Genomic DNA, 15,338 nt, shown 5'->3' on the forward strand with positions numbered 1-15,338 from the left:
CTTGGTGATGATTATGTAAGATCCGTGTTTTTCACAACTAAGCTTGTTTACTTCAAGCCGCCACAATTTGCATGCAGTGGCGTCCTGCTAGTTTTGAAACGTGGACGGGTTAGCTGAGAATGAATCTCGCCGGTTTCGGCCGCCCAAAAGTGTGCAAGAAGATTTCTTGCTTACACAGTCCAACCGTAGAAGTACACAGTACAAAGACAAGTGAGCCGTTGAGGCTTTGAGAACTTGCCAAACAGCGCGCGAGCAAAAATTCCTTTTTCTTGACATGGAACTTTGTGTTCATCGCGTGCAGAGTCTTGAAGAGTGGAGGACCTGGATAGTCTGTCTTTAAAGTATTGGCTCACAACATTCGTCCAAAACTCGGTTGCGAATAAGAACGGTGGTCGCTACGAGATATTTAGGAACGTTTTTGAATTGCGCGGTAAACGTAAATTTTAGAGTTATTCCAAACAGAAGCTTGTCTATTCAGTCGGTGTTTGTGTCATTAATATTTAAAATTAGGATAACCCTGCATCACAAGGGTTTGACGTTTTATCAAACTCTAGAGTTTGATATTTCATCAAACTACCGTGGAAAGGCCTCTGTCCAGTGTTTCATCGGGGTTTCAAACCACACGCACCTGACCAAATTGGCGTATCCCGATTGGCTTGTGAGTTCATGAATTATTAATGAGTTTGAGAAATTATATTAAAGACAATCGAGAACCGCGATAAACCATACCAGGTGGTTTAACGGGAAGAAAAACGTCAACATCAGTCATGGTATTTAATCGATATTCAATATATACCAAAGAATACAGTGTTACCGAAATCAGTCTACACGTACCTAAACTAACGTTACGGCGAGAAGTAAAAAATAAATAAGTTGTATAGCTTATCGTTGGATACTTGTCTTATAACTTCAATCTGGTGTGAAATTGCAATTCCCCGAGGCATCTACACCGTTGCAAGTAAACATATGGTGGGTTAACAAAAGGTTTCAAAACTGCTGTTGAAGAAATGTTGTAAAAGATGTACTCTATGGACCACAAGAAACAATTGAATAGGTTCCATTATAATTAAAGGACATACATCTATAAACGACACCAAGTCAATCGCGCGTGTGCCGCACGTATTCTCGAGAAGGCCATATTACTCATAATGTATCTAAAGCACAACACAATGATCAGTACTCGATCGTTCCCGGAAGGCTTGATCCGGCAAGAGTTCGACGAACTTGGCCACAGCTAGGTGCCTCTTAAACTATTCCTGCTTTATTTGTGTTTTGAATGACAAATGGTCTGAAGTTATGAAACTGGTTCTGTGGCACCCGGCTTGCTTCAGTTCTGGTCCACGTGCAATAGACAATAATGACACTCTTGACCGCATGTTAGCTCATCACGTTAACGTAATGAGCATTCCTGATACATTTTGAATTTTTCCAGGTCTCACCATCTTGAACTGAGAAACTCAAATTACCCCGAGGGTTACAAAAAAGGCAGACACGATTTGTCACTTGTACGTTGGCCCAATGACAACACCCGACAAAATAAATATCCCAGGGGTTACGGTTCTGACGCTTAGCACGTTACGTCCCGGTATCACGTGATGTGCTATAGTAAAAAGTTTAGTGTGACCAAATACCGAGCGAGTATTGATTATAACTCCTCTTTCTTCGTATTCATTCAACCAGACTTTTGCTGTGCCGCCATTACCGTGTGTTCTCACGGCGACAGCGACATTCCTGGCAACAGTTGAATCTTCCAAAAGACACTGTTTAGAAAGCGAAGTTAACGGTACTAGTATTTCTAATTCCAGCATGGAGTTGGCCGACAGTGATTCCCATCCACCATATGCATCAGTTCGGAACTTCTGAATTTCAAAAGGCTGAATCTGATGCACTGAGTTGTGCTGGTCATATGTCGTGTTGACTGAACCTCTTTTGTTAATGAACATTTTTTGCATCACCTTAAATCCAACACTTCCTATTTGTTTTACAGAAAGGCTTTGACGCAGTGTCATATTCTTGGTGAAGTCTGGTGTTATCTGAGTAAAACACAAAGGATGTTCGCGAAAATTTTTTCTGTAGCTCTTAAACACGGGCTCAGGAAGATCTCTGAATTTCAACGGACAGCCTGGCAAAATGATTTTGTCGCCTATTGACGGCAACGAGAACTTAGGTACAGTTACTTTAACTACTTTGGAAGTCGTTAAACGGTCGAGCGCACTTAGCATCAATTGTCTCACGTGGCTTATGATCATGTACGCCATTTGAGCATGACCCAGGATACTCATGTGGGTGCCGTCAGATGTAAACATTCTCGAAAACTTCTTGCCTTTTGCTGAAGGACTTGAACATAAGAAATTGCGCAGAGTAAAAGTTGTTATTCCGTAGTTTTGAGCCACCATAGTTTGTCCATGGTTCTCGAGGTTGTTGCATATTGGACTTTTTAATTCCCCTTGAACAAAATTAACGTAGAAAACTACAGGCGAGTTTCTTTCACTTAGAATTTCTCTCGTCAATTGTTCTAGGGGTAGCGCCATAGGGAATTTGGAAAATCTCAACTGAACATAATCATTGACTGTGAAATCCAGAAGTGCAAGATTCATTTCAGTGTTTGGGTTCAACAAAGCATTGTAGCAAAAGGCGAAAAAGTTACTGCTAGTCCCACCAATGGCAAGGTTATGAATCCTAGCTACAGATCCTGTTAGTGGTTGAACTGTTTTCCTCCACCAGTCGCTGAAAACTCGGTAATATATACCTCTTAAGTCTTCATTGTCAAGATTTAGACCTCCACCTGCCGATATTGAGCCTCCCATTATGGCGATGTTTACATCTTGGCCATTCAATGATCGCAGGATTACATCCTTGAGACGATTTGTTGTGCTATATCGCTGAATCACTCCGCTGTTCCAAAGTTGTGAAGTTATGAGCAAATCCTTTTCGGACTTGAATCGATCTTTGAAAAACCATATTTCAAACGGATTCCTTTTGATGGCGAGCTTGAGTAGCTTGAGTTCCTTTTGAGACAAATTACTGTTTACATTTGACTTGTTGGTACCATTTAGTTCGTCAAGTTTAAGTCTTTGCCTTGCAGCCATGGCCCATTTACCCACTGACGGCCAGTGTATGGTGTTTTCTTTAAAAATAAGCACAAACAACAAGAGTTCAACAAAATAACCTCTCCAAATTGACCGCGGCATTTGACCTTCACTGAATAAAGATTGTCACTGATCTAACAGCCAATATGGAAAGTAACCTTTCTTTTACAAGACTTTTCTTACGGTGACAGCTTTTTTTGGGTCCTATTCAACCCAAACAATCAACGATACATTCATGAATTCTCCTAAGTAGAAATAAAGTGAGAGTGATAAATGATCGTCGCAGTGAATTTCCAATTTAAGCAATTAGAATAAAGAAGCCTGAAAAAAATTCAGGGCTTCAACGGGATTCGAACCCGTGACCTCCGCGATACCGGTGCGATGCTCTACCAACTGAGCTATTGAAGCCACACATTGGGAGCGAGGTCAATTGTGAGTTCATATTTTCCCGTGAGAGGAGTGAAATGATGTAATGTATATGAAATGATTCATATATGAACTGCGGATGTATATGAGAGTGATAAATGATCGTCGCAGTGAATTTCCAATTTAAGCAATTAGAATAAAGAAGCCTGAAAAAAATTCAGGGCTTCAACGGGATTCGAACCCGTGACCATATACATCCGCAGTTCATATATGAATCATTTCATATACATTACATCATAGAAATAAAGTGTTTGAGGTTAAAAAATATCGTCTCTTAAATGGATTTAAGAACTTTCACCTGCTAAATGAATACATGGATGAATTGTTTTAGGGTGACCTGTCAATTCGATCTCTAGTGCTGTCATGCTATGGTGGTCTTTTTGTTTCACTGATGACACGAATAACTCGCCTGCAATAAGTCTAAATTGTTTACCGTAGCCGGCCAAATAAAGCCGTTTTTATCGCCTGTTGTTTCACACTGCCGAAAAATACAGTGGTGTAAACTAACAGGGGAGGAATTGAAACAGGTCACCTTTGCAAGCTACCCTGATTGACGGAGCATTATCCTACATATAGTAGACTGACCCAGAAATTCGACCACCAAAATCCGCTTGTAAAGGCGGTCGTAAGGCGGGATATGCCCGGGGGGGGCACTCCCATACATGAGCTATATAGGTATGTGCCGCTGTGAAGGGTATGGTTTTCAAGCAGTTTAGTCTGGGATAGGGTATAGAAATCAGAGAGGTTTGGTCTAGAAAAGGGAAGCATTTGCCGGGAAACCGATCGACGGTATGACGAATATAGTTCAGAAACTCGGAAGAGAAAGAGGCTTTCCTAAACGTAAATAAAATCATCGCGGCATCGTTGTTCACAGATGGTTTTCCATTAAAACACTGATAATGATACAGTTCTAACAAAATGCAAGTCTGGGATAGGGTAGGCATTTTCAGTGTTTAGTCTAGTATAGGGTTGCAAAAATCAGCTGAACATGGTCTGGTATAGGGTAAGGGCTTCAAATTCCCAGCGGCACACCCCCACCCAAAAATATACCGGGTGCCCCCCCCGGGGGGATATGCGCCCGGGATTTGCGTTGTTCAAGCTATAAAACGGGAAGCATATGAGATTACTCGATTTAAGGGTTGTTTACCATTTACTAAGAAAAACCTGGAGATTTAAGTTGGAACACAATGGAAGATGCTGGCGCTGTTACCGCACGATTAGCCTCAGGAAGATCTACGCATCGCTTGGCCGCGGCTCGTTTTATACACTTCATGACCACTGGTCAATGCAAGGAGAATGGTGGCTCAAGCATTGGTTATGAATTACTACCCGTGCTACCTTTTGGTCTTGTCTTTAAGCTTTGTTCGGACAACGTTAATTAAAATATCAGTCCATGGATCGCTTTAAAAGTAATCAGGAAAATAACCATAAAATAGGTTCGAATTGAGCTTTGGTTTTCCGCAAGGCTTTTGCCTTGGTCCTTGATTGATTGATTGATTGATTGATTGATTGATTGATTGATTGATTGATTGATTGACTGATTGATGACCATGTATATGGCGGACGACTGAAGAGGCTCGAAGAGCGAAATTCATATTGAACTTCCACAATTTGACAGTTTTATTAAGTTATTTTTCAAACATCCGCGACTTTACAGTTTTATTAAGCTATCTCAAGTGCATCAAACTGACATATCTAAAAGACGTGATGTCTTATTCTTCTCGTTGTTCTAACACGTTCGTGCCTTCGGCGTATGGAATTTCTCTTAAAAGATCGATAAAGGAAACTTCTTACTTAAAACTTGCACTATTTGTCTACTACTTCTAACCACCCAAAGGCAAATGGAGAAGAATATTTCACTCGCAAGGCGTTCGGTGCTTCGTGGTATTTATTACTGTGACGATAGGTTTTTTTGGAAGTAAAACAATTTTAATTAAAAAATTTTAAAACAATTAGTATTGAAAATCAATAAATGTAACCGACTTCAGAATTAAAATTAAAAACTAGATAAAAAACTAGGTATCTGGGAGGCCATGGGTTCGATTCCCGTCGGGGACTCAGATTTTTTCTTTGTCCCATGCTCGTGTCATGTTGAACACTTCATCTTCATTATTTATTACCGAGCTTAAAATTTACCATCTTTATTATTTACTACAAACTTGATGAATTCGACATTGCTGATCCTAGCAGTATGCAGGACGTGTGTCACTTATCAACCTAGTAAAATGGCCCAGCTCATAACGAGTCTCTCGTAGCTCAGTTGGTTAGAGCGCCCAACCGGTATCTGGGAGGCCATGGGTTCGATTCCCGTCGGGGACTCAGAATTTTTCTTTGTCCCATGCTCGAGTCATGTTGAACACTTCATCTTCATTAGATAAATGACACTGTACACTTACGTTTTTCATTCCTGATTGGCATATTTGGACAACCAAATATGTATTCATCATTTTGAAGGAAGTCTTTGTTGTGTTTAAGCTTAACGTATGTGATCCAATTTTTTATAAAGACCTCCCCCCCCCCTCAGCTCCAGATGTTGTCATCTGTTGCATCTTTTTGCAAGTAAGAGTTCGAATCATCTTTATCATGTGTGTTTTCACGCGTTTCTGGTTACCGTCTGATTTATCAGTTTTGCAAACTTACTGAGGTAAGTATAGTTTTTGCTTCGAATTTCTTCATTCAGTCAACTACAAGCGAAGTTGTCCTTTCTTGTAATTATTAGTTTTTATTTGTTGCTATTTAATATGCGGGCTGGCCGTTCAAATCTCAGTTTCTTTCCACTTTTCCAACGTAGGAGGGTTTTTAGCTTATTTGTTACTTCAATGCTCATGCTAAAACTATTCATCGTGTTTTTTTATTCTGTTTTCTGGTATGAAATTGAGGCCGTTGTTTATTTAGCGGAATTTTATGAGATGTCGCTTGGCTAAGGTGGTATTTCCGATTAGATGGTATGACCGTGTTTAAAAGTTTTTTGCACGTCCCATTTTTGGAAATGAGATGATTTTTGGCTTCAATCTATTGTTCCCTCATGTTCCCTCGTGTTTAGGTTTGCTTTTACATCTAGTTTTCAAACTGTATTTTCTAACCCAGTCCATCGTTTTCTTTAAGACCTTTTTATTAACCCAATGAACCACGTTCGCCGTTGTTTATTACTGATAATTTTATTTCGTTGTCTTGCCATGGGAGCAGTAGTCTCCCTCGCAGCCGTTCTTAGTGTCGTCACGCAAAATTCCTCCCCACTAACGGCTGCTCACATTCGAACAACATTCCTTTCCACCATTTCAGCCAATCACCATTCGGTTCATATATCTCAGGAACCGTACCCGCCAAAGTAATCTAACCAATCGCATTGCGTGTTTTATTTTGGAGTTCTCAGCTTTCAAAATAGTGACCCTTGGCCTTGAAGAAGCTTTTGATGTTGTTTAATAGCAATACATTTCGAATTTCGAGCTTAAATACAAATGCGTTGAGAATCGTTTCGATTTTCCGGCGATTATTCTGATTTGTTCATGACTGGATGTGAATGTGATCTGCTATTCAGCGACCAGCGAGTTGTCAGCTTGCAAAGCGTGCTATCAAAGGCTTATAACGTTTAAAAAGGCATCTGATCATCTTCAAGAGCTTAAAACTGAATTGAAGGGAATCTTCAAGGATCAAACAATTCCAAGAACAAAACGCTTGTTAAGAGTCGTGAAAGACGATGGAGAAACTGCGACAGCTTCATGCCGTGGGAAAGCCTCGAAATGTTTACAATATCCGATCAATACAACTTGATACAGGAGAGACTTTCCGAAACTCATAGGTAGGTTGACAAAAATATCCTTCTTTTTTCTCGACTACATTTCTAAACATTGTTTTTTGCTGTGAATTCGCAATGTTATTTCGTCCGTTGTGAAAACTTTTAGAAATGAATAAAATATGTTTCTTAATTTACACGTTTTTTGCTTCAGTTCGAATGTTTGATCCGAATACTGGAAAATATTTCGCTCTGTTTCAATAAAGCCGTCCAGAACCGCAATCTTTGAGAAAGAAGAGACAAGAATACGAAAACAATAATTATATTTGTCGCTCCCGAACGGATACTTCGCCGTGCATAACTTGCAATTGTTGGATGACATGAACCGTCCCGACATGAACTGGCGAAAAGTAAAGTTTATCCCAACACAAATTAAATTCAGTCAAATTTAACTTTTTTTACACAGCAGAGGAATTTAAAACTTTTTATGAGACGTATGGTCTTCGGTTTTTAGTCTTCTGCGTTTGTAAACCGGTTGAAACTGAACGGTTTACAGATCTTTTCAGGAAAATAATTTTTCGAAAGCAGACACGGCAGACAATGTAGCGCCGCATTGTTGAACGGTTGCTATAAAATAAGCTAAAAGATAAAAGTTTGCGCCTTTTATTTTCATGCTGTTTTATTGCAACGGTCAGCGAAGCGAAGCCCTTTTTGATAAATTTCCCGCATAAGGGTTTAATCGGCACCAGTTATAGAGAGTTGACGCCGCGGAATAAAACAAATAAAATTTATTTATCATCAGAACTTGTTGCGTGCGTGCGAAATACATGGGATCGAATGTCCTTTGAAACGCAGACATAACGTCGCAAAATGACAGGGTGTCGGTAAAACGCCGACTCGGGGTCGGGGCCGGGGTCGGGGTCGGGGTCGGGGTCGGGGTCGGGGTCAATTTTTTTAATTTTTTTAAATTCACTGATCGAGAAAAAAATGATTACAAAGTTCATATTAGCGTGTGGGACATTTCGAGTCAAAAAAGCATTTTCTTCACAAATTCGCCACAAATCTTGATCCTTATAAGTTCAAAAGTATAAAAGAAGAAATTTGTGGTCTAGTAGGCGACAGGTGAAATTGTCTATCTCGGCGGATAGAATTTACTGACGACTTCTTTCTGAGCGCTGGCTCCTCGCTCAGGTTGAAATTAAATTAGTCCTTAAATTGTACAAATAAAGCCGCGTTTCGTATCCAAAAACGTATTTATGAGGAGGCAGAATTGTTTTGTTTAGAAAGCGAAGCTCGCATTAACATGTCTCGCAATATTAAAGTTTCTACATTCTCTTATTTGCGTGACCGAAATGCGGAAAATAAAATTGATCTTAGTAAATGCACACCGTTTTCGACGCAAATGGTAAGTTGTAGCCTGCCCGCCTTTCATCGCTCCCGCTTACTAAACACACCATACAATCTTCGCTTGCTGTTCAAATTCGATCTCTGTTTATACCTAATTTGTTTCAGTGGGACTAAAAAACCAAAGAACCTCCCAAAACAAAATCTATTTTTTTTAAGTTCTTATGAATCACAAGGTGGTTCTGTTGATCAACTGATCAACAAAATGCAAAATGAGCAAAAAAGAGCTAAAACTGAGGTTATGCTGACGAGGAAGTATTACACCCGCTTTCAGTGTTTGGTTTAGCGGTTTGTTGAAACAAACAACACGGATCGAAATCCGCCAATCACCAGCATGACCTTTTGACCTTGTGGGTGAAACCAACAATGGTATCCATCGGTTTTGATTGGATCATCACGTCGAAAGATGCTGAAGATGGTGTGGAAAGATGGACGTAGAAAGATAGCTATGTACGTAACATTGAAAGGCAAGCGGGTGTAAATTATTCGATTACAGAGAAGTAGACAACATCTTACCGCTAAACGGTATGTAAAAGTTAAATTTCACCTCTCACCTGTTAGACCTTAACTGAAATTCTTCTCTTATACTTATGAACTTATAAGGATCAAGATTTGTGGCGAATTTGTGAAGGAAATGCTTTTCTCGACTCGAAATGTCCCACACGCTAATATAAACTTTGTAATTTTTTTTTTCTCGATCAGTGAATTAAAAAAAAAAAGTTAAAAAAATTGACCCCGACCCCGACCCCGGCCCCGGCCCCGGCCCCGAGTCGGCGTTTTACCGACACCCAAAATTACAGGAGTACTCCGTGTATTTGTTCAGTTTCTGCTCCAAATTCAAACCGAAATTAATGATGTAAGTGGATTCAAAATACGCTGTAGAGAATTTTAAAAGCTGGCTCAACAGTCCCGTGAATGATTCTAAATGCTCGGAGATTTCGTTGAATATCGAATGCCGTGATTGTTAATTTTATCGAATGTTTCAAAACGTGCTGACAATGTTTTGAAAACTGAATTATTTATAAATGGAATTGCAACGCTTTTTGATTCCGTTAAAAAACATTGCTTGCGTTTTCAAAACACATCGAAATGTTCTTTTCTGCAACAACCGAATTCGCGGGAAAAAACATGTTGATTACGATCTCCCGTGCTGTGATTGGTCACATAAGAAACAAAGGGAAAGGAATGTTGTTCGAATGTGAGCAGCCGTTAGTGGGGAGGAATTTTGCGTGACGACACTAAGAACGGCTGCGAGGGAGACTATGGGAGCAGCGTTGTTTCTAGTCTCCGTCGCAACAACGACACTAAAAACGGCAGCGACGGAGACTACGTTGTTTCTTGCTCATATCTCTATCATGCCAACTTCGTCACTTTGTTCTTCTTAAAGCTAAGGTCGACATAAATCTCTGGCATATTTAATGTACGTTCACATTTTTAATTTTTAACTCTACTCATTATTGACATGAGATGCAATTTAGACTCTTTAGCTTCTTTTCACTTCTTGCAAGATCGGTGATAGTGTTTGGCATATACGCATTCAACCTAAACTTCACCTGTCCCCTGGCGCCAAGTTGGTGCATAGGGCCGTTTCAACCTAAACTATCACAGTGAAATGTTCTTTAGCTTGTTTATGGTTTTTACAAGTCCCTAGACTGCAAGCAATCTCTCTTTTGAGCCCGTGGAGACGATATACGAGAGGTTAATAGCCCTAGGTTTCTTCCTTGCTCGCTTTCGAGTTCATCCTAACAGAATTTAGAACAAATGAGATGCTCGCAAGTCCCATGTTTATTTTTTTCGAACTTATATTTTGTGAAATCAAGGACCAATATTTGACCATTTTGCTTTACCGCCGGAACCCGTAAACGTTTTTTTCACCGGAGTCCCCATTTTAAGCTGAGGTGCTTCTGTCGGAGACAAACTGAGTCAGGTCTCCATCTCACCGAAGATTTGGCGAAATATGCGTAAAACATGGCTGAGAGAAGTCCGTTTTTACATGTTTTTCCAAAGAACTTCTTTTGGTAATTACGGGTGCATTTATTCATTGATATCTTTTAGAGAATTGATTTAGGCACGCAACATTTCATCGAAACATATCGATCGCAACATTGTAGCACACAACATGTTGCAATCGTTTGGCCACCCTGTTGCAATATATTGAATGATGTTTGAACAAGTTTGAAAATGGTCAAATTTTTCTCGCAACATTTTTGGGTGTTGCATGACTGATGTTGTACGCTCGTGCAGCGTTGTTGTGCCGTACATGCGCACTAGTTCGATTAATTGCTATTTCAAAGCGCCATCCAACATGTTGCAACATCTAACAACCGGGTGGCTAAACGTATGCATGCAACACGTTTTACACAACAATGTTGCGCTGTTTTGCGCGTTTGTCCAGGTCCTTCTAGAAATCTCGCAACACGATCCAACAGTGTTACGATATGTTGCGTGCGTTTGGCAGACTTTACGATGTGGAAAACATGTTACTTTTCTCTAAGTAACAAGCATGGACAAACGGTTCCTTTCGATCGCGAGATGTAGTTATATTTTATCTTAATTCAGTAAATTCTTCGCCTTTCTAAGGAATTTACCAACTACTGGAATCCAGTTGATCATACACTTTGTTTGGCAGCACATCTGTTGTTCATAATAATAACAATAATAATTTATGCATTTATATTGCGTGGCTTCATGATCGCCTGAGCATTACACCATCCTGTTCAGTGTTTACAAGTACTTTTATTTTTCGCTTGAAGATGTTTGGGTAGAGGACCTGTCTAATTTTAAGTATTTGGAAAAGCCCATGCTCGTTCAGCTAGTAACAAACTATGGAGATTTCAAGGTTCCTTCTTGAGATAGATGACACGGACTTTCCATTTATGATTTTCTCTCTTTTGTGAGGCATTTGCCGCAAGAGATAAATGGAATTCATTTTGTTTTCTTTAAAAGATGTCGTTCGGCGTTATAAAAGACTTTTAACTTTCATTAAATGTTTTGATAAGCCTTCATTGGCAAACCTTATATTTGTTGTTTAACATCCTGCAACTGTTTAAATACGGGTGCCCGCTTTTAAGTGTTAAAAGTGAAGAAGTGTCAATTTGTCTTAAGGCATAATATAAAAGCTATTTTCTATTGTATCAAAAAACAAAAAAAAGTGCAAATAAAGCAGTTGAAAAGAGTTCAGAGCTGTTGACATAGCCTTCAAAACCAGAACCATCCAATTGGGAATACTTGTGTTTAACACACTTTTAATTCTGTTTTCGGATTTGGCAGATCGTAGACGCAAAAAGCTAGTTCCAATCAGCTCTTATGTCTGCTCGAGTGTGGAAACAAACATAGCGAAAAACAAATAAACATAGATTTATTTTACATGTAATAGTTGTGTACATTTGTTAGTTTTAAGACTTCTGCCGGTTTAATTTCACCTTCTGTTGTAATTCACATTCTAAGCTTTCTTGCCTTGAAGAATGTGCCGCCATAGAAAATGTTGAGGAATTTTTTACCCGAAGTTTCTTAAGGAACGCAAATAAATGAAAGTGGAGAATGGAAAATTTGAAGAAGCCATCGATAAAAATGTCTTATTTTTTTATGATTCTACCAATATGTAAACATACGGTATATACAGTTTAAGTAATTTGCAGTTTTTTGTCAAACAAAAAACGTCCGTCATATAAGCTTGTTAATTTATGCTCTGTGTTAGCTCGCTCATTAAAAGTTATTTACAATCTGAACCATTCTGTATAAACATCTGTAGCTATTAAACATTCATTGCTTTGTCCCGATAAACAGGACCTGATGATTGGTACATTGTAACTCACTACCCCGAGTAGAGTTGTGCCGTTACAATTTTAAGTTCGGGCTTAAAAGCTTAAAGGTTCTTCAAAGTGCCATTCACTGAAAGGGACCGATTTTTCTGTGCTAATGAGGCCTCGGGAAATAAAACGCTGCCAGTATTTTCCAGCGCTGTATTTGCTTTTGCTATTTGCCGTTTGGGGAGGCTGGCTTCACTGTGCCACGACTGCTGACCACCATGGTGAGTAAACTGTTTGTATTAAACGTTTAAACGTTTCTGTGTGACAACTTCAATGTTGATGGGTTGTTTTCAAGTCATTGCTAAGAATATTAACGCCTTTTCTGCAGTAGAGGTCCAAAAAGATATTAGATTCGATTGGTTCGAGCATAGTTGTAACCTGAGTTTATCGAATTTAAGATTCATCATGACATGACTTGCACCTCCAGTTCATGTGTACCTCTTTAAGTATCAAAACTTTATATTACTTCTGAAAAATAAAAGGAAAGAAATTCAAAAATTTTGTTTTCCTCAAATTTCTATGTATTCCCCAGAGTATGCAACACATCAGAGAAAATGAAACCATGAAAATTTTAAGGATGCAATCAGAATAAACTTCATTTTGGTTGATCAAAACTAGTCTGAATTGATAATAATGATGTCGTTGTGAATAAGAATATAAATTGTTATTGTTTGCAGGTCTTGGCTGCCGCAGTCTTAGGTTTGTCAAGCCAGTTGAAGGGTTTGCTCTGCAAGGTCACGTGATTGAAAGCATCCCTTCAAACATGGGAATTGATGAAATACGATTTGAATGTAGAACTCTATGCGGCATGGAAAGTACATGTGTGTCTATTAACATCGGCCCGGCAGCAGACGACGGTGCCAGGCTATGCCAGCTAAGCAACTCTGACCACATAAGACACCCTGAAGATCTTAAACCACAAGAAGGATTTCTTTATTGGACCACTAAGGTTAGAAATTACAGTCGATGATACCTTGAGGTTTAGCTTTGATTTTGAATTTAAAGAGTTGAGTAAAATGATATACCGAAAAGAAATGCTTTCTTCTTATCAGAATCCATGCTCCAGTAACCCATGCCTTCATAATGCCACATGCCTGAATGGATTCACAGACAAGAGATACATTTGCCTGTGTCAAGCTGGTTATACAGGAGAAAACTGCGAAACAGCTGAAACAGGTGTGGGTAACTTCATTTGGACGTTTGTGAGTGACAAAGTCTCTTATTAGCTACTGGCTTGGCTTGGATTGGATTGGCATGGCGTGGCGTTGCTTACCTCAGCTTTGGCTTGTCTTGTCTTGCCTCGCCCTGCCTCTCCTTTAGGTTAAGCAATTCTTCGTCCTAACGCATAGTCAAGCGTAGTCGGTTGCCATTTAGTGTCATATCGGGTAGCGGGAAAGAAGCCGTTTCTGACCAGTCACAAATGAAGTATTTCAATGATTTTTAAACGATGAATATGAACATTAATAACTGAGCTAAATGACTCCAAACAAATGTGAACCTATTTCTAGTGAAATTCCTTTTGTTGTAATCTGTAACATATTTTGTAGCCAGACCACTGACCAGACCAAATGAGACTTACTGCAATGAACTGATTCCTTTTGTTGTTTTGGATATTGACGAGTGTCCTAACGCAACAAACACTGTGATGGGAAATGCTGTTTGTTACAAAACCTGGGGATGCTTATCGTTATCATTATCAATATGACAGGAAGCTTAAGGGCGCAGTACTACATGGGCTCCTAACTACATCCATTGGTGGAATTATGATCAAAAATACCGCTGTGAGTTTGTGAGCCGTGAGGGCAGTAAGAACATGAATTCTTATTTTTCCTTTTCTTTTTTCTTTAGAGGAACTACGGTCCGTAATCATTTGTGAGAATCATAAAGGAAGCATTAACTGCCAAAGTGGAAAAATAATTGACGTGCTGGACGCGAACTATGGCAGGCTGGACCGTCAAACTTGCATTCATGACAAAATGGGCGACATAAACTGTGTTTCCAGCAATTCCCTTGAAATTGTGCAGAACAAGTGCAGCTGCAAAACCAGCTGCGAGCTGCTTGCAAATAACCGAGAGTTTGGTGGCGATCCATGTGCTGGAACATACAAATATCTGGAAGTCAAATACAGGTGCCTGAAATCAACAAGTAAGTGAAAAAATGATAAATATAGCTGTCAGTCTGTGATACATGACTGACTCATTCCATTTACTGACAAAACCCTGAAAACCACGCTTGCCTTGCCTAATAATCACCACATAATGCTAACTTTATTTTTCCAAGATCTACTAAGCCATGTACTTAGATGACACCATTTTTTACACTTCAATGAATGAATGTCAAAAAATAAAATCTGGAATTGAACCGTGAATCTTACTTTGGACTTAATTTTTTTGCAGATTAAGCTTGGTTTTAACTGAGTACTTGAGCATAGCGTAAAGGCGCCATAGGAGGTGGTGGAGAAGGGCTAGAGGATTTCTTCAGGGAGGAGTGGGTGGAAGAGCCAGCGTACGCATTGTCGACGGCGGATTTGGTGGTCGCGGTGGTGCTGGTGGAATTAGTGGCGATCACGGTGGAAGGTGGAAGTTCTTACAACAATGGAGAAAGTCAGCAGAATGAATGTTGTTACAACACTCATTCTCTAAACACCTAGCAAGAATTTTTTTCTTCTATTATGAACAAGGCAAACTTCAATGCCCTAATCTAGACTGAGGATGTAAAAAATAAAAAATCAAAGAAAATTTAAAAGTTGTTTAGTATTAGTCTTTTACTGGTGCGCTCGTGGCCACCGTGTGTTGAAAACGCTTGTAGCAAATTCACCAAAATAGCAAATTTGACCTAAATTTGATCCACAACATCTTTTCCTACCGTAAGCGCCGT

General features: G+C 39.5%; 2 protein-coding genes across 2 annotated transcripts; one reads left to right on the forward strand and one right to left on the reverse strand.

Annotated features, from left to right (window-relative positions):
• Window positions 1-1,395: 1,395 nt before the first annotated feature.
• LOC144632241 (uncharacterized) lies at window positions 1,396-3,089 on the reverse strand. Its single transcript, XM_078490834.1, has one exon. It carries the CDS (start codon window positions 3,087-3,089, stop codon window positions 1,500-1,502), a length of 1,590 nt encoding a protein of 529 aa, XP_078346960.1. The 3' UTR covers window positions 1,396-1,499.
• An 11,261-nt stretch (window positions 3,090-14,350) lies between these two features.
• Window positions 14,351-15,321, forward strand: LOC144631659 (L-rhamnose-binding lectin ELEL-1-like). The gene is made up of 2 exons (XM_078490143.1): window positions 14,351-14,606; window positions 14,858-15,321. The coding sequence occupies exons 1-2, from the start codon at window positions 14,438-14,440 to the stop codon at window positions 14,860-14,862; spliced, it is 174 nt and encodes a 57-aa protein (XP_078346269.1). The 5' UTR covers window positions 14,351-14,437; the 3' UTR covers window positions 14,863-15,321.
• The last annotated feature ends 17 nt before the right edge of the window (window positions 15,322-15,338 follow it).

The sequence above is a fragment of the Oculina patagonica genome, chromosome 12 (genome assembly GCF_052425735.1).
Source record: "Oculina patagonica isolate OP01 chromosome 12, crgOcupat, whole genome shotgun sequence".
Classification (NCBI taxonomy): Eukaryota; Metazoa; Cnidaria; class Anthozoa; order Scleractinia; family Oculinidae; genus Oculina; species Oculina patagonica.

Excerpts from the sequence above, each read along its gene's own strand:
- LOC144631659 (XM_078490143.1), top strand. The coding sequence starts at position 14,438 with ATGGGCGACATAAACTGTGTTTCCAGCAATTCCCTTGAAATTGTGCAG.
- LOC144632241 (XM_078490834.1), bottom strand. The coding sequence starts at position 3,089 with ATGGCTGCAAGGCAAAGACTTAAACTTGACGAACTAAATGGTACCAAC.